Here is a 27,474-nt window from a genome sequence, read left to right as displayed (position 1 = left end):
ATTATATGTAACATTTATAATTTGTAAAAAAAGGGAGGTACTACTTACATATCATAATTATGACAATATCAAATAAAGAAGAACATGATGTTGAAATTGTATTTAAACGCCTAGCAAAGCAAGCGCCTTGGTAGCCTCTTCGGATAGACCATGTCTTATGCTGTTTAAATGTGCGGAGTCGATTTTCGTCAAAGTGTTGGCGACATAAGCCTTTACACCATGGTTTGTATCGACCTGTGGGATTGGATCGAAAGGTTTCTCCGCAATAGTTACTAGTCTGCTGAAACTTGACCCGAAGGTGGAAATTTCATCGCCAGCATCCATCTCGATATATTCTGATTTTGTATGCACAATACTTTCAGATACAGTAAGCGGTAAGATAACATTGATTGTTGGCACCACAGACGAGCCATATTTGGAAGAAAAGAAGGAGCCGGTTGTGCAGGTGTTCAAAGCACCGATAATTGCGATCTTACGGTCTAACATGTTGCCAATGGTGGGGAGAGCTGTGATGACGACATTATTCCAGATTTGTTGGAAGAGGCCTTGCTGAACTTCATCAATAAATTGAACGACAAAGTCAGAGCCAAATTTGTGTGATAAAACTCCAAGGAATACGATAAACTTCTTCACATACTTTTCAGTCTTGGAGTTCTGCAAGCGTTGTAGAAGAAGTACGGCAATTTGCTTCAAATATTGTTCAATGGCAGTTATTGGAATATACAACATGATATATTCTAACAGTTCGAAACCATATGTGTCGTGCACTTTGGATGCTATTAGTCTTTGGAATACTCCTAGCACTGGGACTAAGTTTGAATATGCAGAAGGTTCAATTTTAAGAATGTTCTTTAATAACCTAGTCACTGCAGGGATATTACCTTTCAGTTCCCAAACGGAAGGAGCTAGTAGTGGCTGGTAAAGTTGCTTTATACTATCTGGAACTGGTGTGCCGGGTGAAAGTTGTTCCAAGCAGTATGCAATTATCTGGAAAACATAAGGAATAAATTCTAGGATGTCACCAACCAAGATATGCATGAACACCGGCATTACAGCGCTGAGTAGTGCATCGAGATTCTCATGATTGAATCTAATAACAGCAGCTAATGCTTCAAAAGTGTAATGTGTAAACCTGGGATTAGAAGGGTTTTTAGCAATAATCGTTATTATATCTAACAACTGCTTGAGCGTACTAGCGGCGTAGGAACTGGATGTGTCCTCAGCGGTTAATATAATCCGGTGAATAGTTTTCATTATGAACTCATTTTCGGCCAATTTTTCTGGACTGGCATTCTGTTTCATAATCAAGGTAAACAAATTATTCAACAAAACTTCGGCACTATCAGCAATATCTGATTTCGAGAAGACTAATTTGCCTCCTGTTATAGACTCCCTAATGGATAGTATTCTCTCAATTGTCATAGAGGCATACGTATACACAACGTATTCATCGTCCTGCAAAAATCTCGCCAAAACTGGGAGAATTTGTAATAAGTGTTCCTTAGTCAATTGATTTCTAAAAGTGTAAATGTATTTGATAGCGTTAACTTTCAAAATTGGATTTGGTACATTGTCACTTAGATCAGGAACAATTTCTTTTGTAAAAAAATCTACAACATGAAGCATATTATTAGTTGAAGAAACACCTGAATTAGTGATGTTTCCATCGATTGCCAATGAAGTAAATAGATAAACGCAAAGGTCTTTATACTTCCAGTTGCTAACTGGATCAGCACGGTACTTATCAAAAAACTTGCTGATGTGTTGTAAGATAACATTAGTCAATAAAACCTGATTTTTCTCTTTGAGTTCTTTCAAGAAATCAGTACAAGCTCTTCTTCTTGTGTCAGAGTCAGAACCGCCCAGGTCTCTTCTGACATATTCAATTGGATCATCTTCAAACAATTCGACGTCTGATTCACGCATCGTTACGTTTGGCAGAATAATTTGCTCCGCAATACCTGTCATAGCATTCTCGTTATTGAATAGCTCCAAGTATCTTGGGATGTGCGTAACTGCAGTCATAAAAGATAAGCATTTTGAAACTAGGATGTCATTCTTTCTTTGGCTGCTCAAAGATGTCAACAAATTCCAGATGGTATGAATAAAATCGGGAACCATAGGCCCAAAAACATCTTCATAACGTGAAGTGTATAATTGTACCAATTCCGCAATTGAAGATTTCACTTTCGTAACGGCACTTACTTCATCTTCCTCACTATCATCCTCCAGAAGGGGATTCTGATAAGCCAAGTATTTGTGCATGATGCTCATACCAACTTGCATGTTATCCTCAAAAAATTCAGGAATGTCTTGACAGTTTAAGTCGTAGTATAACTTCACCAATATTAACAGCAAATCAAACAAAATCTCCAATTGGGCCTTATTGTTCTGGTTAGCGGTTATTTTCTCATCTACATTTCGCAAAAGACTTAAAAATGGAGAAGCAAACTTGTCTAGGACAACTTGAATTTCCAAAAACAATTCATCTGATCGGAACAGTGGCCTCCATCTCTTGAAAATAGAGTGCGCAACAGTCAAAACGCCCTTATTAGTAACCATATCTTCAGCAGATAACTTGCTTATCAGATCATCAAGCAAAGTACCCCAACGATCTGGGAAATCTGAATCTGCAATGACTGCAATTGATTCTCCTACCTGTACTTGAAGGTTACTAGGTAGCTGGATCATTAAAGGGACAATTTCCTTTTTAACCAGTTCAACGTCATTCATAGCAAGAATATGTTCACCATTTTCATTGACCCATTTACGACGAATAAAGTTCTTAAAGAACAACGCACCGGCTAATCTTGTTGATATAGGAATATTTTTGGATGCAACTATATGCAGTAAACTCAATGCAAACCCTTCTTGACCTTCAATAGCCTTTAAACTTTGCTCCGAAGACTTTGCAGTTGAAGCAACCACCGATTGAGCCAAATAGTACGATATAGTTTCCAAATCAGACATTACTGACGGTTGTAAATGACCAAATATCCAATGTTTTGTTAACATAGTCAAGTTAGTTCAAAATCGTCCATAAATCAAATCAAAAATGTAAAGCTCGTTATCATTAATTACGATGAGCAATAATCTACGGTAAAGTGCTAATAGAGGTTATATCATCGTATTCTGGACTGCGAGAGGAATTCTATGCTATGGAATCCCTCAAACATTGCTGCATCAGCTACATTTACTAGGGATTCCCCGGGACCAAACATTCTTATACCTCTTAAGTGTGTATCTTTGCCGTTTTCATGGTTTGTAACGACTTCTATGCGTAGAAATTGGCATTTTAGCAATCCATCAGCACGATTGTCTTCAAAGGTGAACTTCACCCAGCCATTTACGTTTCGTACTTCTAGTGTTTTGTAATATGTGGCATCTGAAGGACTGTGACCTGCATAAAGACGGATCGTTTCAGATGTGTATGATTCGTCGACAAATAGCGAGAAATACATTGCTAGTTGAATGATATCTACACGCTTGCTGAATAGTACGTCTATTGTATGAGGTTGAGAGCCGTCGCTTTGCCAAAAGGTCGACGGATTATCATCTAGAGCGTTTTCAATTGGGTAGCCGGCCTTGAATGAGGAAGGCTTCCAAAAAGCTAAGCTTGTTATATCAACATAGCCTTGATTTTCTAGCCGCTGAAGGCCCTGAGTGTACTTCATTAAAAAGAGGTCAGCTTTTACGTCTTCCTCGTGATACTGAACATTGAGGTCCGTGACATACCTATGTCTGTCGGGAGCATTTGGCTGTGAATCGTCTAATATTAGGGGCCGGTCCTTGTGAGGAGCTTCCCGAGGGTCGATTGGCTCTGGACTTGGGACTATCTTTGCAAGTTTCTTGAGGATAGTTTGATTCATGAGGCCTTAGGAGTATCTTTGTGTAGTTTAAAGGAAGTTGTAGTTGCGTATCGTGAAGATTTAAAAAAGTCTCTTGGCAGGTAGAACACAAAATAGGATACTAAGGTGATCATAATTAAAATGGTAGATATGTATTTAAAATGTCAATATAATAGCTACTAAATACAGGAATAATTCCATTTTTCTTTTTAGTGGTCGAGCTTCAATGAGAAGTCCACAGTACCAGTACCTTGGTGGATACTACTTGTGCTGAATATATCAATTTCAGGGCATAAGTATTCACTCAGGTTGTGAATTGTAAGACCTCCACTACATTCGAGCAGAAAATGCCTTTTGCCTCTCCATTTTTCCTTTAGGTTTGCAGCAGCTTTCCTTAATTCGGCGCCAGTAAAGTTGTCCAGCATTATAACAGACGCACCCGCTTCAATTGCTTCATCGGCTTCGGCTTCAGATTGACATTCGACTTCAATCTTGACAGAGAAACCGCAAACAGACTTGGCGTCATTGACGGCGTTAGTTATGGAACCGGTTGCCCATATGTGGTTGTCTTTGAGCATTACCATAGATGAGAGGTCATACCTATGAGTGTCACAACCACCGACTAACATAGCATACTTTTCCAAACGGCGGAGGCCTGGCGTAGTTTTTCTTGTACCAGCGATGATACCGGTATACCCAGCTTCACGGGCCTTCGTAATGGTATGGTAGGAAGCAGTAGCAATTCCAGAACATCTACTCAATATGTTTAATGCAGTTCTTTCCGCAAGCAGAATGTCCTTGGCCTTACCTGTGACCTTGGCAACGGGCAATTTAGCTGATGATTTGGCGGGATCTAGGAGTTCACCTTCATTAAAGAACCATTCATATGTCAAATTGCATTGATTGAAGACCTCTTCAGTAAATGGGACACCAGCCAAGACACCGCTTTGTTTGCAGAACAGAGTTGCTGTTTTTATGCCGCTCCCAACAACAAATCCACCGAAATCAAAAGCTGGAACATCCTCCTGCAACCAGTCTTTTATATCTTGCTTCCAGCGGCCACTTGCTGGTAGCAAATCTCTATATTCAGGCATAATGGTGAGAATTGGTTCTGCTCAGTTCAAGTAAGTGATTTTAATAGCTCTTGCTACGTCTGTCCGAAATTAATGCTCGAGTTTACTATTTTTAGTTTCAGGCCGTTTCAGACCGAGACCAATTATATACAATGTAATGCCGGTCTTAAATGGATGAATAAAAGTGGAGAAATCTAATTATAATTTTCGCTGAGAGTGGTATTAAGCAAATTCAGTATTGTTGAGAATTTGCTTATATTTTCTTTGATTTCTAAAAGCTTTTCAAAATTTTGGTCCATAGTTGAGTCTGGTTGTTCAGCACTACCCTCTTTTGGGTACCTAAAGATCGACTTAAACCAGTTTAATTTACCAGCATTGGAGTTATTGTTAGTTCCTGAGAAGATATTACCCAAAACCTTTCTTTCTGTCATGTATTCTTCCGGCATATCGTCTTCAATGTAGTTGGTAAAATGAGAACAAATGCATTCAAGTTCGATACCGACAAGGTAAGTTCTCAGCATGCTATCAGTCCAGCTTTGGCAGAAGCCTGCAATGTCATTGATACCAATTTTTAGTAGGATTTTCGGCAGAGTGATACCTCTCGCTAGCAACCTGAGCACCTCATCTTCGATTTCTGTAGAGTAGTCGACACATAATAATCCATCCTGGTTTCCGGTAGTATGAACACATATGGGCATGCCTTCTTGAGAAATTGTGGGATATACAGATGGATTGCTCATTTCCTCAAGCAATTTTATGGAGCGATACAACTCCGAAGCGCACTTGCATCTTACTGCTACACAAGTTGGCATGCCACTAGCCATCTTAATAGAAATATCTGGGCTTCTGGAATCTACCACGACCAAAGATGGTATGTCAGAAACAAAATTCATTAAAGTATTATCCAATATATTGAAGCATACACCTGTATGTTCCGATACTGATCTTAGAATATCTCTTGTTTTGGCGATATTTCCTAATTGCGTTGGAGTATTCAGATTTAACAGAAAATGAAATTGTTCCAATGGCTTATCAAACGTACTTTTGTAGGTTTCTATTAATTGATCGTTATTAAGCATCTCAAGGAACCGTTTTCTCTCTGCATAGTCTGACTTATTTGCCATTAAGCTTAACCACCAGGACGCAAGGGAAAGTTCCGCAACTGGAACCTTAGGTGAAACTGTGACCACAAACAGAAATTTAGTAGCATTATTTGATTCTTTATCTTGCCTCAACCCGTTGAAAAATCTTCGCATCTTAGAATCTTTTAACCTTCCTGCCTCCTTATGCCCTTCCACTATTAGTCCTACGGCTCGGCGGTTATTTATGATCCCATTCATTTCAGTACAGTTTAGAGGAGACAGATACCCTTTTACAATCCCTGGATATAAATAACTAGATTCTACTTGTATAGCAGCTTTTGTCATATCTATAATATGTTAATATTTTAATTCATTATATTTGTCCTTAATCTTATACGTACTTATTGAATTTGGCAAAGTCGTCCTCCTTGTAAGCCAAGTTTCATTATCCAATAGACGGATACTTGATAGACTGCGAGCAACTGAATCGAATTCATCCATTATAGCGCAATTGTTCTCTCAAATATTCCGTCGATTATAAGTTTATAAGTTACTTGTAATTAGTTAATATTTCTACAACCGTTAATATTAGGAAAATCAAGCTATTACTGAAGGACAGATATAAAATAATTACACTACAATTTCAGCCAAGAGTTTCTTATCTTTATCACTTAGGCGATTGTAAATGTTGTAAAAGTCACTAATATTCTGTGATATGGCGTCTTTAAAGAACTGTTTTAACAGTTCTGGTACTGTTTCCTTTATTTCCTGGGTTACAGGAAGCTCATCATCATCATCATCAATATCACTATCGCCAATATACTCTTGAAGCTTGTTGTAATCAAGAATATCGTCCATATCCTCCCACTCATCATCATCTTCATCGTTCTTTGGAGTCTGATTCGTGTGTTCTCCAGGAGCTAATTTTACTCGGTCTGCTAAATCGTCAAAAGCCTTACTCGGTTTATTCTGGAATGACAATTCCGATACAAACAGCTTGACAATCTTTTCATGTACTGATATCTGCGTATATTTGTCGGTCATCTTTTTTGCCATTGACCTAGTAACTATTAAGTCATTATCGTGGGGCAATAGATCTCCATTAACAATGATGCTTGCAACGCGGGGGTCATCTAGAAAGAATATTTTGGATAGGGCAACAATATTTTCCTTTATCTTTTTCTCACCCCTGATAAATTCAAAAGACTCGAGCCATTTAGGCATTATTAATTGTAATGCAGAGTGCCCTTCATTATCCAAGGGCAAAGAAGCTAAGAAGTCAACAGTTTGCTTCGGATCCATTGACCCAAGGTAACAGAAAACTACCAGAAGATTTTCTGTCGAGCTTATGTTCTTCATGCTAATTAGCCTTCTAGCAGCTGCTTCCAAAATTTTTGGCATTATTTCTTGGATTTGGTTTGCGTATTTTGTAAAAACGGCTAAAAGCAACGATCCTACATGAGAAGCAGCTGATGAAGAGATATCTGTTGAAAGTAGTCTCTCAAGAATATTTATCACAGGTTGCAGGTTACCAGAGATATCTTGTTCATCAGAGTTTGAAATCAAAAAGGAAAATGCTTCCGTAGAGACCTGCAAGATTTCCTCATCGTCAACATTCATGATGAGAGTTGATAAAGGTTCAAATATAAAGTCGACAATTGACTTCGGCAGGTTTCCGTCAACTGGTTTCAATTTGGTGAAGACTGCCAAGAGTTCTAGTGCTAGCGATACAAGTGCTGTACTTGTATAACCGTAGGTAGTATCGCCTTTTAGTATGGATAAAAGTACAGGGAAGCACATTCTGGCATAGTAGATATAATCATCCGTACTAACACCCTCCAGTAATTGTTCCACACATTGCTGTGCTTCTACAATTACCTGAATGTTAGAAGGATCAGAAGTCGCCAACTTCAATACTAACTGTAAAGCAGATGCCTTAATGCCCTTCTCTTTACTATCTGGATTAGATGATATCACACCTGCTAGGACTTCCAACATAAAGCCTGGAGTATCATCCTCTACATCATCGTACATATCAGTGATAATCTTCAAAATAGCCTTTTCCAGTTTCTCGCAGGATTCAACGCCCAACACCGAACCCAAATCGACAAAAGATGAATAGTACGAAAACGAAATTAGCGCACTGGCCTTAATACTATCATTGTTTGTAGTATATGCAATATCGATTGTTTTGAATATAAACTCCTTCACATACTGCTTGATATTTTCAATATCATTCATGAACTTGTCTAAGAACTTTACAACAGTAAGTGAATATCTTGCCCAAAGGAAGACATTATCAGTAGACTGATTTAGGCCTGCGTCAAATTTGATGAGTACGTTTATAATCTCCTCGTTACTAATATCGTACTTTTCGTTACTAAATTGACAACTCTGCAGTAAATATAATAGTGCCTCTTGACTAACCCAGTCCATTGAAGTCAAATGGTCCAACTGTTGAATAATAAGTTTCATGAAAACCTGGAAGTTATTTTTATCAATGTTAGAGAAGTACTGACATATCTCATCTCTAATGGTGTAAGAGCTAGCAATTCCTGTTTCCTTGGAGATAAATGTATTGAAGTTCTCACTCCACTCACCCATTAAACCCTCCGGTAAGGAGCAAAACCTTACTAATGACTCCAACAAAATATTAGCGTCCCCGAAGTTGAGATCACATTCATCTAGCGCAGATAAGAAACTCACCATATTTATTGCGCAGTTATTTACATGAAATAGAACGTCTTCTTTACCAGAGTTAATCACCTGTAGGTAGAATGATCCTAGAAGGTGCAAATCGTTCAGAACAACAGACAAAAGCTGAGGGTTCAAATTTGTCGGAAACACTTTCTTGGGAAAGTCGTTCTTTATCAATACTAAGTTTTCGTAAATGTGAGTTTTAAATATAAGTATGTCAATTGAATTCTCACACATCATAATGTTCTGCAAAAGCTGTGCTAAAAAGCCAACCGACTCCTTAATATGCCTGGAAATATTTCTTCTATTTTGTTCCACTTCAAGTGCTTCTGGAGAGGTCAATTGCATTAAGCAAGAGTTGTACAACTTCATAGCCGCACTCTTAGCCGCAAACGATGCAGTGTCATCAAACGGTATTTGGACCACCAATTCAATAGTTTTCCAACCAACTTCGCTTTGAAAGAACATCTCGTCTGAAATCACGTCATCAAATATCTCATGCAGAAGCGTAAGGGCATTAACTGTGCGATAGTTAGCTATCGATTCATACAATCTTACCAACAAACTTGGCCATTCATCAGGGAAGTCAACCGCTGCAATCTGCACAATGCAATATGAGCTACTATTTACAATCTTTGAATCCTGTCCATCTCCAAGTACCAAATCCAAAAGTAATTTCCTAATTATTTCTTTCGCTGCTTCATTAACACCAGGCGGCCCGCAGTAAGACTCAAACCCAGCACTCCAATACATCGTAATGAGCTTACGAATAGACACTAAGCAAAATTGTCTGGACGCCAAATCTGCAGCACTATTATTTGCAATGTCCATTAATGAAAGTAACACGGAACCTGGATCCTTAGCACAACTATCCAATAGAAAAGACTCAGCATTTTCACGAACAAACTTATCAGCAGATTGAGCCTTCAGAATTACATCTTGGAGATTAATTTGACGATTCATGTTTAACTTAGCGACTTAAAGGTTGAATAGTATAGCTTTTAGTTCTATTCTTTTGTAGTTGTAAATAATGGCTTAACATTGTAAAGCTTTTTTCATACACTTCATGTGACAATAAAGCGAATATTAAAGGTATATAAAGTTCTAAAATATATACTTACAACAATCCAATTTAACACAATAGCTTGCTATTACAATTAGTACGTGTTGGTAATGTCTGAAATAGCCGGTGCAACCCATGGAGAGCAGCTATTAGAAGCTTCAAGAAGGAATAATGTAGAATTACTTGATTCTATTTTACAAGAGGCGAAGGACCTTGCAAGTCTAATTAATGAATCAAAGGACCCATTTCTCAATACATCTCTGCATATTTGTTGCAAATATGGATCTTGGGATGTATTGGATAAAATCCTTGACTTAGAATGCCCAATTGAGATTGATCCTCAGAATAGTGAAGGTGATACCCCATTACACGTAATTTCAAGGTATGCAGTGGAAGAGCCTGAACATGGCACATTTATTGCGAGTAACTTAATCCAAGTTGGTGCAGATCCTAGGATAAAGAATAAATCTGGTCAGAAACCACTTGACCTTTTGCATAGCGCAGAACTGGAGGGCCTTTGTGATATATTACAGGGTGCTGAGCTAGCTATAGACACACATAATGAGGCTATTAACGCGGATGAAGTTGAGGAAATTGATGACGAATAACTTTGGAGGGCTTTAGTGTTATTCAATAGTCTGAGTTCATTTTTCTACTATGGAGGCTCCTAATGGAAATTGTCGGTGCGGGTGTGGATCCAGCCGTCAGGGGACAAAACCGCTCTCAATTTAAGCTTTAGTTCATTTCTATATAGCTCTTGAGCTTTAAAATCCATATAAGAACTGAAATGCCGGTGTTTTTTTAGCTTCTTAAAGGACTGCCACTGGGAGAGCCTGCTTACTACTGACTCACTATTCTTCCGTAAATCTTTGGGACCCTTAACGTAACAACCGTTTCTGACACCATTTAAGATACATTGTTCAATAATCACGCTCTTCGGTAGGATATCTAGGAGGATACTGGATACTGGACATGGAGTCTTTGTTTCTTCTTCGTTCTGATCGTCATTGAATTTTGTTTTGCAGTAGAGAATATTTACAGGATGAACACCGGGAAACGATGCCAGCCGTTCTCGGAAGTTTCTATTACAACTAAGCTTCAGTTCTCTGTTACTTTCAGGTAGTATTAGATAGTCCAAGTAGACTGGATGTTGGAGGAGGTCCCAGTTTATGGCATTAAGAACTGACATCACGGTCTTCGAGAGTAATTTATCTGAACAGGATTTGGAAACAGTAAGATTAGAATCTGCTCTTCCTGGTTTAGTCCTACATATTCCTTTTTTACTGTAGTTGAAGCGGCCCCGGAGAGTTGTTTTCACATTAGGATCTATGTATTGGCAGGTATCTTCTTCACCAAAATGTATACCAGTATGATCTTGATCATTTAGTGTATGCATGCTACAATCACCGCAAGGTATCTTAGAAACGTACAAGGCCAGCTTCCAGACGTCACTGCGGAATCTGTAAACACCTGGAGAATCAGTTTCTTCGATAAGATCGCATTTTTCGTTTTCATGGTCACTGTCTAGCATCTCGATTTGTCGAAGAAAAGCAGTGTTCAAACCTCTAATTGCTAGTATTTCAGCATGCGAATCATGCACCATGCGCCCTTGGCTTCGTTTTAACTCTTCGTCTGGTAAAGCTTTGACGCCAGTCGCCAAAGATATTAGGCGGAACTCATCGTGCTCATTGTTAAATGCTACGACAGCCGCTAATACAGTCCATTCTTTAACACCATTTGACTTGCAAGTGGGCTTTCCTGAGGGTTTTATTTGCTGATATCGCTTTTGTGCGACAATAGATATCTTCTCCGCGAGTTCAATTTCGGTATACGCCATCTGGTACCGTTAGTTGAAGACTTCCAACGTTTATTTTGAGATGATAATATTTTTTATAAACCGAATTGTACAAAGAAAAGCAAACTGAGGTACAAATCTATTGAAAATTACTGTTTAATTTCCTATATAAGGTTGCTCAGTGGTCAAATTTGATTTTAAACTTTAGACCGCTAATGAGCTCTTCCAAACCTCCTAATCGCCTGAACTTTGCATTCAAAAATTCTTCTTCTTTTGTTACTTGAGATTCCTGGTCCTTCTGGAGCTGCTTTTGCTTTGCGAGTTCCATAGCTTTTTCGTTTTCCTCTTTCTGGATCTCCTGGTAGTATATTTTGGTTCTCGTCTTCAATCTACTGAAAGGATCGGTCTTTGCATCAATTGTATTAGTATCCTCCTTCTTAGCGGTTTCAGCATGTTTTATCTTGTCCATGTTTACCTTACGGTTTTTAGATGTTAGAACACCCAGTTTCTTACTACCCGTCTGATCATTTTCATGATGTTTCTCATAAGAACTCATCCTCTTTTCTAAGTGTTTTAATTGGGAAGAATACTTTGCAATATCCTTTTGATTACCTGTGTCCCTTGCATACTGCAGTTTATCCTTCAAAACAGATTTTTCTAGCACAGCATTTGTACCTGTCAGCTTTTTGTTAAATTGCAACCTGTTACGCACAATCTCGTCTGTGAGTTTTGGTGTCAATGGTTGCGACACGAAATTATTCAGATCTTTCGCCTTATTATTCAAATTATACAGCGAAGGTTTGTTGATATCATGCTTGGCAAGCTGAGCCATGTAGCGCTCATACTCAGGTTGTGTAATAGCCCCATCACTGAAAAAGTTCATCTGAAAAACCTTGCGATCTTTACCTTGTGTAACACCGAAATACTGGTTCGTGAAAAGCTTGCCCATGTTGTATGGTTTCTGCAAAAACACTTTTTCTATCTTAACCATACGGTACATGGGATGGCCTGAATGTTTGTCAATACCTATATTTACTCTCCCGTAGCAGCCTTGGACGCGTTCATTGAAGTCTGGGTAGAAACAAAACTTCGATACATAAGAACGACCGATCTTGATTTTATTGAAGTCGTCCAACACAGGCTCCCGATCCATATCCTCTTCTGCCCACTTTACTTCGTCATCCTCCGAATAATGGTTCCCCTTTTCGTAATATGGATCATAATCATCTTCATTATCAGAATCTGCATAGTCATCGGACCGGTCAGATTCATCGTTCTCAGAGGCAGAGTAGTCGTAGTTTTTGCTCTTCTTGGCACGCTGCTTTCGCAACTCAGACAACTTCGAGTCTCTGACGTCTGAGTGTCCAGTTGTGCGAGTAGAACGTCCGGAAGAGCGAACCTTTACCCCATCGTTCTCCATTTGTCTCTGCTGCTGTTGCGCCCTGATATTCTTCGCACGCTCCCTTAACAACTTCCGTTCCTGATACTTCTGCATCTCCTGTAAACGCTCAAATAACAGCGTTTCACGATCCATTTCAGGCATATTTTCTATGGTGTTTTTATCTTCTTCATTCTTATATTTACCCTCTAGTGGGTACGGGTTCTCCTCTTCTTGCCCTTCATCAGCCCCTTCGTTGTCATTCTCATAATAATACTCTGTTCCAGGATTATAATCATCTTCTTCATCCTCATCATCACTATATTCGTTCAACACTCTCCTCTTTTTTGAACCAACATTATCATTTCTACCTCTTTTCTTCGATGAAACCAAGTTATCATCATCGCCATCATCACCTGCCGCTAAAGCTAATAAATCCTCATCTAAATCAGACATTTTAGACACTCAATTAGCTATCAAAAGCGGTTTAATAGCTAGTTTTATAGTCTGTTATCGAGTGTCTGTATGTGTATAAATTACGATGTGCTGCGGAAGTTGTAACTTTCTAAAAAAAGTTGATTCGTATTTTGTGATAGTATATTGAAGGCCTTTCAAAAGTCCATTCTGGGTTCCTTAGTGAAACGCACCTTAATCGGAAACCACAGACTTATTTTATTGCTATATAGGTATTATTAGAGGTTTTAGTTACATTATTGGTTATCCTCGTTTTATTCTGAATTTTTTTAAGAAATGAATCTTGATAACGAAAAACCTGTAACAAGAAATGTTATGTCCCGTAGGACACCGAGTATTTTGGTTACAGACTCCCGTTCCACAAAGATTAGGGCAAGCGCACCATTTGCAGGGAATGCTAAAACCCGTAAGGATAGTTACGGCGGCTCTTACCCCTCTATTATGGAAAATATGCCAGGTATGAGGGCGGCAATCGGCTCACGTGGGTACGTACCGGGACAAACGACAGCGAGACATAATAAGTTAGGAAGGTTTAGTGGTATAACTATGGATAATATATTGTCGGATGTATCAGATGTTCCATCTGGAAGGCGAGAAGAGCGATTATCTTCATCTTCCTATGATTCACATGACAGGTTTCGTACAATGCAGAACAATAAAATGATCAGGCCGCTTCCATCTAGAACGTCTAAAACGTCCGAGAAGTTGGTGTTAATTCCAGAGGAGAATTCTAAAAGGGCATCTGATTTCCATAGGCGAAATTTGAGGATTTCTGACTCTTCCTACCGGGAACAGCCTGGCGCGAAACTCCCGAGTATTACTGCATACAACGTTGCTGAAGGGTTTAATCTGAAACTCACTTCGCAATTTTTAAAGGAGACTCACGATGTATCGCCTAGAAGATATGATGAATGTCTCTATTTACCTTATACACTTCCGTTGTTACCAGGTAAGGACGGTTTCCGAATTAAATCTAATATATCGAAGAAGACCATTGGCGGCAAGACTTTAATAGATAGGTTAATTGATACCAGTGAGAGACGGGACCATCATTTTGAATACTATTCTGGTGTGGAGACGGTGGGAGATATTTTAAATAATTTTGAACTTAATGACAGGAATAACAGGGATCTGGAAGGACTGAGAAATGGAGATCACTTGGCAGCGATAAATTCGCAACAATTTGACCCTAGTGAACCTCAGTATTTTGCAGAGCAGGTCCTAGAAGACTCCATTGGTCAGGAAAATATAGATAAAGCCGTTGACAATCAGGTCCTGAAGATAAAACCGCCAGACCAACAACATGCGGAAATATTTATCTTCAATTATGGTGTTGTAGTATTTTGGAACTTTACTGAAATACAGGAGAAAAATATTTTGGGTGACATTGCCTTTTCTGGAGTCAAGAATATGGTTATAAGGCCTTTAGATGAACAGGATATTGAAATTGAGCAATTCCACTTTGATTACGATATGGATACAGAACGACCGCGTATTTTTAATGATATTATAACGTTGAGGTCTGGCGACCACATTATAAAATTAACTCTTTCCCATGCGATTGCTCAATCAACTAAGCTAGCTAGATTTGAAAAGCGGATTTCGCCAATTCTTGGAACTGTGTCTAAGTTGCCTCGAAGGTTGGCACTTTACGGTTCTCTTGGTTTAAAAAGAGAACAGCTTTTGAAAAAGTCAGGCAAGTTATTCAAATTAAGAGTTGACGTAAATCTATCTTCCAGTGTGCTTGATACGCCCGAATTCTTCTGGTCTTTTGAACCAAGTTTACATCCCCTATACGCTGCAATGCGCGAATACTTAGAAATTGAACCTAGAGTTCAAGTTTTAAATGATCGTTGCAAAGTGTTTTTAGAATTTTTTGATATTTGCGTTAATTCTATTGCAGAAAGGGATATGGCTAGGATCACTTGGTGGTTAGTAATCGTGATCTTTGTAAGTGTTTTGGTTTCCACTTCTGAGATATTGGTGAGGTATTTTATTATAAAGAGACATTCCTGCGGTTAGATAGTAACATTAATTTTATGCACGTATTATAAATACATAGTATAAAGAATTTACTTTATTTGGTTTGCGTATATCATTTATTTCTTAGCACCGTACTTGTTAACAGCTTTTCCGTCTGGGATGGTGAAAAAGACGTATGGCTTACCATCTGCGGCCAAAGAGTCTAATCTGTAGTATCCCTTTCTCTCAAATTGAATAGTATCACCGACCTTCATTGAAGCGACATTCAAGTCAGCAATGGCTGAAGTATGGAATTCAGTTTCAGGTGTCAAGAAATCTACGAAGTTGTCTTCTTCTTCCAACCTATCCTTGCTGATCAAGTGGTCAAAGTCAACAAGTTCAACTTTAACAGCATCTTCAGTGTCTGCCAACCAAGTTAACTTCAATTTAGTCTTCTTAAAGTCACCTTCCAAGTGCATCTTACCGATCAAAGAACCATCTGGGTTTTTCTTGGCAATAATAACATTACCCCAGTCCATCAAGGTAACTTCTTCGCCCTCTTCAATCATTTCAGCATCTTCGGCGTCAATTACAACGTTCTTGTAGTATATGACCTTCTTTTCGCCGACTTCTGGGTTCTTCTTGTGTTTTGGCTTCATTTCTACCCTTGGGGTCTCAGGAGCACCTTCTCCCTCCAATGATAGCTTAACTGGGTTGACGATGGCGGTATGTCTAGGAGCAATTGGATCAATAACCTTTTTGTTGAACGCCCAAATTAGATTCCACTCCAAGTTAATAACGTTTCTAGATGGTCCTTGAGACAAAACAAAGTTTCTTAGACCTTCAATGGTTAAACCTCTTCTACGAACACCTCTAACAGTGGGGAATCTTGGATCATCCCAGCTAGATACTACATTTTCGTCAACTAACCATTGTAGCTTTCTCTTTGATAGCAAAGTCCGGACGAAGTTGACACGGGCAAAGTCCCAAATATGGACTTTTCTCAAATTCATAGCATTCAACATCCATTCGTATTGCGCATTACGGTCACGGTACTCAATTGTACGTAAAGCGTGGGTAACACCTTCCAAAGAATCCACAATTGGCACACAGAAGTCGTAAGTTGGGTACAACTTCCATGTGGTACCAGTACGGTGGTGTGGAATCAGGTTACATCTGTAGATAACTGGATCTCTCAAAGTTTTATTCAAAGCAGTGTAATCAATCTTTGCACGAACACAGTTAGTTAGACCCTCTTCAGTACCGTTCTTCATTTCCTGGGTAAAGATTCTCAAATTTTCTTCGATAGAACGCTCTCTTCTAGCAGAAGCAATACCTTCCATACGTTCTTCTCTCATTCTTTCAGTTGGTGTGTCATCACAGTAAGCTAGACCATCTTTAATCATCTGAACACAGTAGTCGTACATTTGTTGGAAGTAGTCGGAAGAGTAAGTAACTCTATCACCTTTGATACCAAGCAAGGTTAAATCTTCCAATATAGAGTCTTGGAACTCTGTTTTTTCCCTGGATGGGTTAGTGTCATCAAATCTGATGATCAACTTACCTTTGTAGGCTTGAGCAAAGTATTGGTTTAGGATAGCAGCTTTGGCGTGTCCAATGTGCAAGTATCCAGAAGGTTCAGGTGGGAAACGAGTAACGACTTCGCCCATCTTGGCATCAGGTAGATCAATTTCAAAGTTCGCCTTGTGTGTTTCTTTCTTTTTGTTGCTGTTAGAAGCAGTCTTTAGATTCTTCAATGACTTATTCAAGAATTCATGGGCTCCACCAAACTCTGGTCTCAATTCCAATGAAGTGTACCAACGAGAAACATTAATGTAAACTTTATTCCTAATAATAGAACCAACAACACCATTGGATCTCAAAGCACCCCATGCAGCAATATCAGCCGCGGAAAGCTTTACATCACCTGATAAGAAAGTTCTAAAGTTCAATATAGATTCTAGTTTTTCCAAAGAAGAGCTCAATTTCTTGAAATCCTTAACTACCAATTCTGATCTAGCAGTTTCAATCCAAGTTTTGTCATTTTCTGAAATAGATCCTAATACAGCAGGGAACTTTTCTACCAAATTCTCTAGCACATTTTCGGTATTTCCATCCAAAGAAGCGGCAGCAGCCTTCTTGTCTTCGACAAACTCAATCTTAATTGAATCAGGATGTTTTCCATTAACAATGCTAGCGGCAATTAGCTCAGCGTAGGCAATAGAAGGAGCCTTAGCACCAATAATTAAAGTGATTGACATTATCTAGAGGTTACTGGATGAGTTTTAAGTAGTTTTAATTGAACTAAACATCGTTCAAGAAGTCTGTTTATTTCAGCTTCAATGGAAAATGAAAAATTGTTAAAAGGTCGTTTTGAACGAGGAGTATCGGTAAAGCTCTACTCTACAATGTAGTTGTACTTTCAAAGGTCACTAAGTTAGTATTTGGGTCTCAAATATGCATTTCAGACTTGCTAGTAGCTTACTGTACTTGCTAGGTTTTTTTTGTCGAGAAATTAGCTCCAAACAAGCCAAGAAATTGATGAGAGGTTGTTTTCAACCAGAATTAATCTCAGAAATACCATAAATAACTGTCAAAAACTACTCGGGTTATTGGCGGTATTAGATGCTCTCGTATTGCAGCTTAAAATCAATTGGTATTATTTTAGCTGCTTAGTGAGTTCAGTATTATTGCGTATTTATGTACGCGGAAAAATTCTATTTTACTGACATCTCTAGCGTTGAGCTATAAGCAGAAACAAAAGTTAAAAGATACTTTTCTATTGTGCTTCCGGTGATATTGGAACATCAGATTGTTGAATAACTACCTAAAGGAAATGCTTGAAGCTAAACTGTTTGTTCAGAAGCGAAGCCAGATAACGACTCTGAAACAGCCGAAAGAGCTGGGATACTACTCTAAAACTATAGAAAATGAATTCTTAATTCAAAGCGATACGATGCTTTCATACTATTACTTTCCAGACTCATATTTAGAAAAGAACTTTGATCTTACAGCTGGGGCCAAGAAGTTTAAAGAATGCATGGATACGCCAGATTTTGATCAAGCAACATTACATGGCTTATTGGACACAATTCAACACTACGAGGAACGGAGGAAGAAGAAGGTTAAAGCTGATATTATTACATTTCGTGGTATCATGAGAAAACTAATCAGTAGTGCATTTGATAATCCCAAATATGCGAATGTAAATTTTCGGATTGTCTCTTTTGATGGGCAACTCTTCATAAAAGAGGCTAAAGAAAAGAATTCGAAAGGTTCTGCAAACAAAAATACAAATTCCCTGGAATTTAGAAACTACTATAGTGGCTACAAATTTGAGGCATTGACGGTTCTGTCCAAACCGTTTCCCGAAACCCCAAGACATATTTTGGAGAAGAGACATAAAAAATTGGTAGACAATGGCGAACAATATATTTCGGTGGTAAGGACTGGTATTGGCAAATGTAAGCTCATCCTAGGAGCTGAAGTAGACTGTGTTTTCGACTTTAAAGAAGAGAATGGAGATAATTTGAAGCACTATGCAGAACTCAAATGTACCAAGGCAGTTAATACCGTTGCTGAAGCAAGATCTTTCGAGAGGAAGATCTTCAAGACATGGATACAATGCTTCCTAGTAGGCATTAATAGAATAATATATGGATTCCGGGATGAAAATTACATTTTGAAGAGTGTTGAGGAGTTTACTACACAGGAAATACCAATTCTTTTAAAGAATAACCCTCAAATGACGAATGTATGTTTAGATGCCGTAAAATGGTATGGCGCCTTCACAGAATGGCTCATGGCAACCATTCCGCCTACCACAGGGGACGAGATAAAAGCCTATACCTTGGTTTATGAGTATAATCATCTGAAGCTGGCTGAAATCAGCGAATCAGATCCGGAGTATAACGATATCGTACATGGAGACGCAGTGCTTTCTGAATCATTCAAAAACTGGAGGAAGACGCTAGCCCAAAAAGACAATAATGTCGAATAGTTTATATTCTCTATGTAATGCCCCACTATAAACCACATCCTCGATAATCAACCGTAACTCTGGCTTCTAGTTCACTGCACATGATACACTCTGTATGTTCCAAACGCAAAGTTTGTAGCCAATATTACAGATAATGTAACCGTTAATATAATGCCAACTGTCCTGAAACTTATCTGTTCAGTAAATTCATTCAATATCTTAGCCAAAGTAGACGCCCAGAGAGTTCCAGACTCTTCAAGCTCTGAATTCACCTCCATATGCATACATCTTAGCCACTGCTCGCATTGTTCCCGTAGTGCAGGAAGTCGTGTCAACGGATGGCATCTATTAAGTTCATAGTCGATTGCGCACTTTTCAGTAATCGCTCTGGTCTCAATCAGCCTCTGGTACCGTCTCCACTCGACGTCAGACCTTACTAATAGTATAAAGCGCACAAGAAGATACAATGATCCAACCGCAATGGTGCAATTGAACCCAAACCGCACATAATCGGCAATCCGCGATAAATCGCCGTCCTTCGACGGTCTAACAGGCTGTTTACTCTTACCTTCGCTAACCTTCACATCTGATTCAACCATGGCCTGGTGCTCCTTACACTATCAGTCCTGTGCTGCAGGTGCTGCAGGTGTAGGCCTACTCGTCCGTGCTTATATTGAGATGTGGGTAGGGTAACTTTAGTATGGGGTTAAGGTTAGTCCCACGTGAGAGTCACGCTATAAACACGTGGCTCAACGCGACAGTCACGGTAATTCACGTGACTTGGCGAAAACGCCCACAAAGCTTAAAGATTAAAAACAAGAGGCTGAATTTGTAAAGCGAACAGCAAATTTGATTTCCTTTTTCGATCGCCACTGGAGAATTTCTTATAATTCCTATTGTTATTATTGGTATATTATACACGACGCTGTTGAACAGATATCTCAAGTATCTTAGATCTCAAATATTAAGACTAAATCATTGATTTTTTTCTTATTTTTTTAAATCAGTACTTGTGGTTTGTTTTCGATCAACTTGTGTTTGGAACTATTTTAAAGACATTTATTAGTGTTACGATTGTTATTTTCTGTCAAGAGTGTCAATTTGGATAGGAAAATCGCGTTAGGAGATAACTTTCTGATATAGAAGGGCTGGTTTTAGTATTGTTACTCTGAAATACTGTAGTATTGTGAATACGGCTATAAAAAATAAACAACGAAAAGATATGGCACACGATCATGGACTAGATGCTGCTGGTCTAGTAGATTCGAAAAAACTTTATGGTGGAATGGGGCTTGAAGGTAGTGGTGTTGGAAATGAGGCAGATTTTGAAGTTGGTTCTGGTGAGCAAGAAGGTATAGCTAATGAAGATTCAGGTGCGGAAGGGTCACAACCTCAATTAAGTGAGGATGTTATTCCTACTGCAATAGTTATTAAGAATATACCTTTTGCGATTAAAAAGGAGCAATTATTGGACGTAATTGCTAAGATGGACTTACCCCTACCATATGCCTTTAATTATCATTTTGATAACGGTGTATTTCGGGGTTTGGCATTTGCTAATTTTACCACCACTGAAGAAACTACTCAAGTTGTTCAGAATTTGAATGGTAAGGAGATTGGTAGCCGGAGGTTGCGGGTGGAGTATAAGAAGATGCTACCTCAGGCTGAACGTGAACGTATTGAAAGGGAGAAAAGAGAGAAACGTGGCCAGTTGGAAGAACAACACCGTTCTGTTTCCAACGTATCTTTGCAATCCTTGGGGAAGCTTCCATCTGAGGGAGTGATTTCTGGTGCTGGATCGAACATTCAGTTGTTCAACAACTTTTCCAGTGGCCAAGCGAATGGTAACTCCAACCTTCAATCGGTGCCTGCTCCTGGTCTGCTATCAGCCCAGAGTACTGCTGCTTCTATAAACTTACCAAAACAGCAATCTATGGCGCCAGTCACTGAAAGATATTATATTCCTTTGCCTTCTACTTCTAATCTGCCTTTACCTCCACAACAGTTGGACTTTAACGATCCTGATATCTTGGAAATGTACTCCCAATTACTATTGTTTAAGGATAAGGAAAAGCAGTATCACGAACTCGCTTATCCAACCGGGCTGTCAGCTGCTCAGAAACGTGTCATCAACGTGTTGTGCTCTTTCTTGGGTTTGGTAGAAGTCTACGATCCCAGTTTTATCATTATCAGGAGAAAGGTGCTGGATAATGCTACTTTGCAGTCCCATTTGCAGCAACAAGGCCAGATGACTATGATGCAACCTCTTCAGGCCAATTCTACAGGTGGCTCTTTGCAGAGATCTCAGTCTTACACTAGTATACTACAGGCTCATGCGGCTGCTACAGTTGCTGCTGTCCAGCAGCAACAGCAACAGCAGCAACAGCAGCAACAGCAACAGCAAAGACACCAGATACCATCCCAGCAGTCTCAGCAAGCACAAGTGCTGCATCAACAGCCTCCACCTTCTCCAGGCCAAATTTTGTCCCATCCCCTTGCATCCTACGATAATTTGACCTCTGCTCAACAACAATTGCTGAGGCCCCAGGGTCCTGCTACGTCTTCCTTGTTACAGAACAGGATTCCATCCGGTTACACTACCTCCCACACTCCCTCTTCTTCTCTGTTAAGACAACACGGCGTTTCTCCACCGCAGAATCATGTCCCAACAAACTCTACTTCTACTCCTGGTAGAATGAACAATTTGTTATACAATCACCCAAATTTATCTCAACCAACTACCCCAAGTTTGATGAGCGACGGAAGACTCCCCCCAGGACTACAGTCCATTGACAATAACGGATCCGCTAACAGCACTTCTCACAATGGGTCCACCGCCCCCCTGGTACCTCAAGACACTAACGGCAGCATCCACTCTAACTATTCCGTCCAATCCATCCACGATTATGTCCCAATCGTCTCTGCTGGCAATGCTGACATAAACTCCTTGGAAGACGGCCTAACTAGGAGCTTGAGCGGATTGGATTTAGGAAAGAGAAATGTCTGGGGCTAAAAATTCCCTACAATCTTACAAAATAGGCACACATTATTCACCAAATAACAAAATAGAGACAGTTTCACGACCTAATGTTAGCTGTACATGATTAAGATCCTATTCTTACTCTCTTGTACGACACAAACGAGATATAGAAGCACGAGAACAACCAATCCGGCCGATTCAACGATTACCACGACGTCACATGAAGTGTATGACCATGTATATGAAATGACTTAATAATTTCATTATTAGTACTATAGAATTTGTATGTAATCCCCGTTAATACTTTATTTATTATATCTATTGCAGTAGTTTTATGCAAATATTCAATGTAATTCCTTCGTGTAGAGTGATATTTGATCTTGTTTGAATCTTCAAGCTTTACAGCGGTTGTTCAAATGGAGTGGTTGTAGGTAACTAGAGAATTTTCTAAGTATAAACCTACTTATAAAAGTGCCAATTGGTAGTATAAGGTCACTTAATTTATTGTTGATGGTTAAAAGCCGGTTCTTTTAATAATGCCTTCAAAATTGCGTAATAGTTCCACTACACCAAGAACGAACAGATTACTCGATGGGCTGAAAATTAATGATATTATTCATAATAGTATTCAAGAAGAGGCCATCAATGATCCTAATAGCAGAAGACATCGAAGACAGAGATCGTGGAAGGTTCCAGATTACAGAATTCGGAAAAGTAAGTCAAGTATAGCTGCATTGCCAGTATCTGATGATATTTATATATGGAATGGGTTAAATCCTAACGTGGAATTTCTTGATGAAAATAAAAGTAAGGTCAAGATACGATATGACCCTTTGAAAGTTTACAAGTTTAGTCGCATAATTGACTCTTCTATGGAAGACAGCCAATACTCTAGTCAAAACCATGATTTTGAACTTTATGAGACGGAAAGCTTGTTAAACAAGTTGGATAACGAGTCATATCCATATCGCGGAGCTATAGAGAACAAGAAGGACTATGCTACAAATAAAACAATTCCTACAGTACGGGATCGGAAGATATTCCAAAAGCTGTTGTTGCAGAGTGCAACGGCGGCGCGTACAAATGGTAATACACTTCTAGCTTTTCCCAATGAGTCTGTATGTGCTACTTCGAAGTCGTCATATAAGAACATGAACACGAAAATTGAGTACATATATTTTAATGACTGTGAAATCAAGACATGGTATACAGCTCCATATCCAGAGGAGTACAACAAGAACAGAATCCTTTATATATGTGATTCGTGTCTGAAGTACATGAAGTCCAAGTATGTGTATTACCGCCATAAGCTTAAGTGCCCTATGATTCACCCACCAGGAAATGAAATTTACAGGGACGGAAGGATATCTCTTTGGGAAGTGGATGGGCGTGAACAGGTCATATACTGTCAAAACTTGTGTTTACTAGCAAAGTTATTCCTAAACTCTAAAACCTTATATTACGATGTGGAGCCATTTGTATTCTACGTTTTAACTGAGAAGGTAGAATCTGAATTCAGGTTTAACATTGTGGGCTACTTTTCGAAAGAAAAACTAAATACTGCAGATTATAATCTTAGCTGCATTTTGGTACTTCCGACTTACCAACGGCTTGGCTATGGACATTTATTGATAGACTTTTCATATCTGTTATCCAGAAGTGAATATAAATGGGGTACACCTGAGAAGCCGTTAAGTGATTTAGGACTCCTTTCTTACAGGAATTATTGGAGAATAACAATGGTTCATGTACTCTACCGTCTGCGACCTCTGGTAGAGAACTGTAATAATGTTAAGGTCTCGTTGGAAGATTTGTCTAACCTTACAGGAATGTCACCAACTGATGTCATCTTTGGCCTCGAGCAACTTGGCTGCTTCTACAAGTATCGTAATAATGGGAAACAAAAGTACATTATCAAAGTCAATGATTGGGAAGTTTTGCGGCAAACAAAAGAAAAATGGGAAAGTAAGGGTTATATCAAGTTAAACACTTCTAAATTGATTTGGAAGCCGTTAATCTTTGGTCCATCTTGCGGTATTAATGCTGTTGGCACTTTAGTAGAAACCAGCACTGGCGCACAGAGGAATACGAGCGCTGTGGGCTCCAACGAGAGTAACGATATATTCAAGAATAGCATTTCCATGCTTGTTAATTTCATGCAGGATGATATCAAAGATTCTCGATCAATGGACGAAGTCGCTTGGGAAAAGATCAATCAACAAATCAGCTCCTCCAGTGCTAAAGATGACTGCGCAATAGATTTCGATGATGTGACAGAATTAGCGTATGTGCATCCAAGCTCGCCATCAAATGTTTCAAAGAACCCTGGTAAACAGGCAAAACGGCGTTCAGCATCTCTTCCTGCAGATGACGATATTTTACTTGAGGAATTAGAAGCAGATGACATTGAAGTTGATGAAAATTCCGATGATGAATATAACAGCGCTGAAGATGATGATGATGATGATGACGATGACGATGACGACGACGAACCAGAAAATGAGCTCAAACTCGATGACCATGATAATTATGACTATGTGAGCGAGGACAGCGAGCAAGCAATAATAGAAGAAGTTGCACCGCTCATAAAACCGACTGAAAGAAGGCGAAGAAGCAGAAGAGTTTATTCCGACCGCAACTGTAATCGAAGGCTGAGATCTATAAGTTCTTCCTTGTTCAATAATTCACAACGGAGAGGTATAGATCTTGAAGAGGAGCAATGGATAGACGCTGAAGAGACCATAGCATCAAGAACGGGACGTGTTTTGCGGGACCGAAGTACATAATGAAGTCAACATGAATATCATCGGCATTGCTTTATTCATTCGCTTAAGAGATGAGAGATCCATAACTTTAAAAACAAACATATATATGCATACATATCAGTGATGGTTCAAATGGGCCAAAACATGGCCTCATACAATATAAAAAGAGCTGTCAAAAGGAAAACGGTGACAAATACGAAATATTAATTCTTAACTCTTAGTAACTTTTGATTCATGTGCTTTAAGTTTTTTTTTTTTTTTTCTTTGGCTTTGCTTTTAGATCTAAAGCAACAATAAAGGCTCCATTAGGCTTGTTGGAACAAATTCACGAATTGGATTTATTTTCTGAGTGATTTCCATTGGATTCGGTTAGGTTTTATGGTATAAAAAGGTGGCGATAAGTGGTGGTAATTTTTTTTTTTCATCAGTTTTCAAATAGCAAGTTCCAATTTTATGATACAGATAATAATACATTTCCAGAAGTACTTTATCTTTCCATTTAGTTTCATTTGTATTCTTTTTTTCTAGTAATGGTGATAGGTTTCATCAAATCATTAAATATGAATTGATAGGACATAGGAGCTAGAATGACACTTTATAGCACATTCTTGAAAATGCTGTTCAGACTTGGCAGTGGAATAGCAGCTGGTTGTGGATGGTGGTGATGACTATGGTGAATCATCATGCTATGAAACTCATTATTAGGTGGCATTGGATACTCTATATTAGGGATAGTGCCTTTATTACTTGTTGCATGGCTGCCAAAATTCATAACCTTACTATTAGGGTCACCGTTCTGAGTAGGAATCGTAGTATTAGATCTCGCAGTTCCATCACTAGTAGTTGGAGAATTTTCCTTGCTCTTGGTAAAGAATATAGGCGACGTTTGTTTCTGTGCACCAGAGTGACATGATTTAGAAGAGGCATTGTTTTCATGGTCAACAGGCGTATAGTCCTTGAACTCGTCATTACGGTCGTCTTCATCTTCTTCAATGGCAGTGTCATCATTAAAGGAGCGTTCGCGTTCTCCTCTGAATGGAGAGGCTGGAGTAGAGCGATTAACTGTTGACGATACCAGAGGAGAAATGGAATCAATTCTCCACTGGATTTCCTTATCCGAACGATGAGGCAACAAAATAGAAAGCTCGTCAAGCGATAACTTGCGCTCGTAGCGTGCTTGAAGCAACTCATCCTCTTCAGGCAACCAAGGCTTCTGCAAAGTAGACGAATTTGGTGCCAAGACTGACTGAGGATGTTGCAGCTTCTGCTGGTGGTGCGAGCGCATGTGCCTAGGCAAATCAGCAAAGCTTGGAGAAAGCGACCTGGCTGGAAGTATCACTGAACCTCTTCTTGAGCTGGAGGTTGAAGTTTCTTTGCCTAGGGTGAAAGAATCCCGCCTTTCAGAGTTGAACATATTGCCAATAGAAATTGGAGCTGTTATAACAGAAGGACGACGAGATGGAGTAATGTTTACCACCTGGGAAACAGACAAACGTCTATGCTCGGTCTGAATAGACGACCTCCTTGATCTCGATGAAAAAGAGTCTTTCCTTGCCTTTGAGTTAACTAACGTAGTACCCAACGATGTGGCTAGATTAGCAGATGCTGTGGCCACAGCGGATGGAGAAGATCCAACATACAGCGGCTGCTGCTGTTGTTGACTCTGCTGAACTACAGAGCCACGTCTAGACCTGATTAGAATCTTAGGAATAAGACCGATATTCTCCTCATCTTGAGCACGCAACCCGCCGTTTTCATCAGCACCGTTGGCACCGTTTCTATGGCCCACCGAGGTACTCGTAGAGTTAAACGAATATGACCTAGGCTTCGCAAACTTACCTGTAGCCCCAGCCGCAACACTACCAAATAACATAGTTTGCGGCGCTCCAGCCAAACTTCCGCTCTCCTTGTGATCGCCCCCAGGTTCATCGGTAACGGCGGCCGCGGAGCCTGATCTTCTTGAGCCAGTAGCTTCATTCACAGAAATACTTCTTCCAGAGTCACTGCTACTGGTGTTACCGCCACTGCTCTCTCCAATACCTCCTATCGCCGCAGAACTGCCGCTATTCGAACGAGACCCAGATCCCCGCGGCACAGCTCCAGTAACAGGCCCAACAGCAGCAACATGTCCAGTCTTTAAGTTACCAGACTTCAAACGTCTCCATCTAAATTGACAAGCGTTAGGAGTACGATTTTGGAAGTACTGTGCAATTTCTTTCCAGCCTAACTTCTTAACTTCTTTCAAATGGCGCAAGAGCACGTCATCCTGAGGATCCCAGGAGGAAGGATTCCTTGCACTGCTTTGTATGGACTTAGTAGTAGTCATTACGCTCCTAGGTGGCTAACAGTAGACTATCTCTTATAATCAATGTGTTGGT

At 39.4% G+C, this 27,474-nt stretch overlaps 15 protein-coding genes across 15 annotated transcripts; 5 read left to right on the top strand and 10 right to left on the bottom strand.

The window, feature by feature from the left end:
• Window positions 1–102: 102 nt before the first annotated feature.
• CSE1 (importin-alpha export receptor) lies at window positions 103–3,015 on the bottom strand (the record flags this gene model as incomplete). The annotated part of the gene is made up of 1 exon (XM_018134066.1): window positions 103–3,015. One exon carries the CDS (start codon window positions 3,013–3,015, stop codon window positions 103–105), a length of 2,913 nt encoding a protein of 970 aa, XP_017989662.1.
• A 107-nt stretch (window positions 3,016–3,122) lies between these two features.
• DOC1 (anaphase promoting complex subunit DOC1) lies at window positions 3,123–3,869 on the bottom strand (the record flags this gene model as incomplete). The annotated part of the gene is made up of 1 exon (XM_018134067.1): window positions 3,123–3,869. One exon carries the CDS (start codon window positions 3,867–3,869, stop codon window positions 3,123–3,125), a length of 747 nt encoding a protein of 248 aa, XP_017989661.1.
• A 188-nt stretch (window positions 3,870–4,057) lies between these two features.
• Window positions 4,058–4,942, bottom strand: BNA6 (nicotinate-nucleotide diphosphorylase (carboxylating); the record flags this gene model as incomplete). Its single annotated transcript, XM_018134068.1, has 1 exon — window positions 4,058–4,942. The coding sequence occupies one exon, from the start codon at window positions 4,940–4,942 to the stop codon at window positions 4,058–4,060; it is 885 nt and encodes a 294-aa protein (XP_017989660.1).
• A 173-nt stretch (window positions 4,943–5,115) lies between these two features.
• On the bottom strand, window positions 5,116–6,504 carry AW171_hschr84714 (HHL107Wp; the record flags this gene model as incomplete). The annotated part of the gene is made up of 2 exons (XM_018134069.1): window positions 5,116–6,350; window positions 6,405–6,504. The coding sequence occupies 2 exons, from the start codon at window positions 6,502–6,504 to the stop codon at window positions 5,116–5,118; spliced, it is 1,335 nt and encodes a 444-aa protein (XP_017989659.1).
• Window positions 6,505–6,633: 129 nt separating this feature from the next.
• Window positions 6,634–9,663, bottom strand: KAP114 (karyopherin KAP114; the record flags this gene model as incomplete). Its single annotated transcript, XM_018134070.1, has 1 exon — window positions 6,634–9,663. One exon carries the CDS (start codon window positions 9,661–9,663, stop codon window positions 6,634–6,636), a length of 3,030 nt encoding a protein of 1,009 aa, XP_017989658.1.
• Window positions 9,664–9,873: 210 nt separating this feature from the next.
• Window positions 9,874–10,371, top strand: ANK1 (ankyrin repeat-containing protein ANK1; the record flags this gene model as incomplete). The annotated part of the gene is made up of 1 exon (XM_018134071.1): window positions 9,874–10,371. One exon carries the CDS (start codon window positions 9,874–9,876, stop codon window positions 10,369–10,371), a length of 498 nt encoding a protein of 165 aa, XP_017989657.1.
• A 59-nt stretch (window positions 10,372–10,430) lies between these two features.
• On the bottom strand, window positions 10,431–11,600 carry TAD1 (tRNA-specific adenosine deaminase; the record flags this gene model as incomplete). The annotated part of the gene is made up of 1 exon (XM_018134072.1): window positions 10,431–11,600. One exon carries the CDS (start codon window positions 11,598–11,600, stop codon window positions 10,431–10,433), a length of 1,170 nt encoding a protein of 389 aa, XP_017989656.1.
• A 136-nt stretch (window positions 11,601–11,736) lies between these two features.
• On the bottom strand, window positions 11,737–13,392 carry RTF1 (RNA polymerase-associated protein; the record flags this gene model as incomplete). The annotated part of the gene is made up of 1 exon (XM_018134073.1): window positions 11,737–13,392. One exon carries the CDS (start codon window positions 13,390–13,392, stop codon window positions 11,737–11,739), a length of 1,656 nt encoding a protein of 551 aa, XP_017989655.1.
• A 294-nt stretch (window positions 13,393–13,686) lies between these two features.
• Window positions 13,687–15,432, top strand: RMD8 (Rmd8p; the record flags this gene model as incomplete). Its single annotated transcript, XM_018134074.1, has 1 exon — window positions 13,687–15,432. One exon carries the CDS (start codon window positions 13,687–13,689, stop codon window positions 15,430–15,432), a length of 1,746 nt encoding a protein of 581 aa, XP_017989654.1.
• A 77-nt stretch (window positions 15,433–15,509) lies between these two features.
• GUS1 (glutamate--tRNA ligase GUS1) lies at window positions 15,510–17,633 on the bottom strand (the record flags this gene model as incomplete). Its single annotated transcript, XM_018134075.1, has 1 exon — window positions 15,510–17,633. One exon carries the CDS (start codon window positions 17,631–17,633, stop codon window positions 15,510–15,512), a length of 2,124 nt encoding a protein of 707 aa, XP_017989653.1.
• A 575-nt stretch (window positions 17,634–18,208) lies between these two features.
• Window positions 18,209–19,372, top strand: RAI1 (decapping nuclease; the record flags this gene model as incomplete). The annotated part of the gene is made up of 1 exon (XM_018134076.1): window positions 18,209–19,372. One exon carries the CDS (start codon window positions 18,209–18,211, stop codon window positions 19,370–19,372), a length of 1,164 nt encoding a protein of 387 aa, XP_017989652.1.
• A 71-nt stretch (window positions 19,373–19,443) lies between these two features.
• On the bottom strand, window positions 19,444–19,950 carry BRR6 (Brr6p; the record flags this gene model as incomplete). Its single annotated transcript, XM_018134077.1, has 1 exon — window positions 19,444–19,950. The coding sequence occupies one exon, from the start codon at window positions 19,948–19,950 to the stop codon at window positions 19,444–19,446; it is 507 nt and encodes a 168-aa protein (XP_017989651.1).
• Window positions 19,951–20,573: 623 nt separating this feature from the next.
• PIN4 (Pin4p) lies at window positions 20,574–22,364 on the top strand (the record flags this gene model as incomplete). The annotated part of the gene is made up of 1 exon (XM_018134078.1): window positions 20,574–22,364. The coding sequence occupies one exon, from the start codon at window positions 20,574–20,576 to the stop codon at window positions 22,362–22,364; it is 1,791 nt and encodes a 596-aa protein (XP_017989650.1).
• A 503-nt stretch (window positions 22,365–22,867) lies between these two features.
• On the top strand, window positions 22,868–25,117 carry SAS3 (histone acetyltransferase; the record flags this gene model as incomplete). The annotated part of the gene is made up of 1 exon (XM_018134079.1): window positions 22,868–25,117. One exon carries the CDS (start codon window positions 22,868–22,870, stop codon window positions 25,115–25,117), a length of 2,250 nt encoding a protein of 749 aa, XP_017989649.1.
• Window positions 25,118–25,691: 574 nt separating this feature from the next.
• AW171_hschr84703 (SANT/Myb-like DNA-binding domain-containing protein) lies at window positions 25,692–27,422 on the bottom strand (the record flags this gene model as incomplete). The annotated part of the gene is made up of 1 exon (XM_018134080.1): window positions 25,692–27,422. One exon carries the CDS (start codon window positions 27,420–27,422, stop codon window positions 25,692–25,694), a length of 1,731 nt encoding a protein of 576 aa, XP_017989648.1.
• Window positions 27,423–27,474: the final 52 nt, after the last annotated feature.

The sequence above is a fragment of the Eremothecium sinecaudum genome, chromosome VIII (genome assembly GCF_001548555.1).
Source record: "Eremothecium sinecaudum strain ATCC 58844 chromosome VIII, complete sequence".
NCBI classification, from domain to species: domain Eukaryota; kingdom Fungi; phylum Ascomycota; class Saccharomycetes; order Saccharomycetales; family Saccharomycetaceae; genus Eremothecium; species Eremothecium sinecaudum.
Note: the sequence above shows the minus strand (reverse complement) of the source record. Positions and strands in the feature narration are given on the sequence as shown.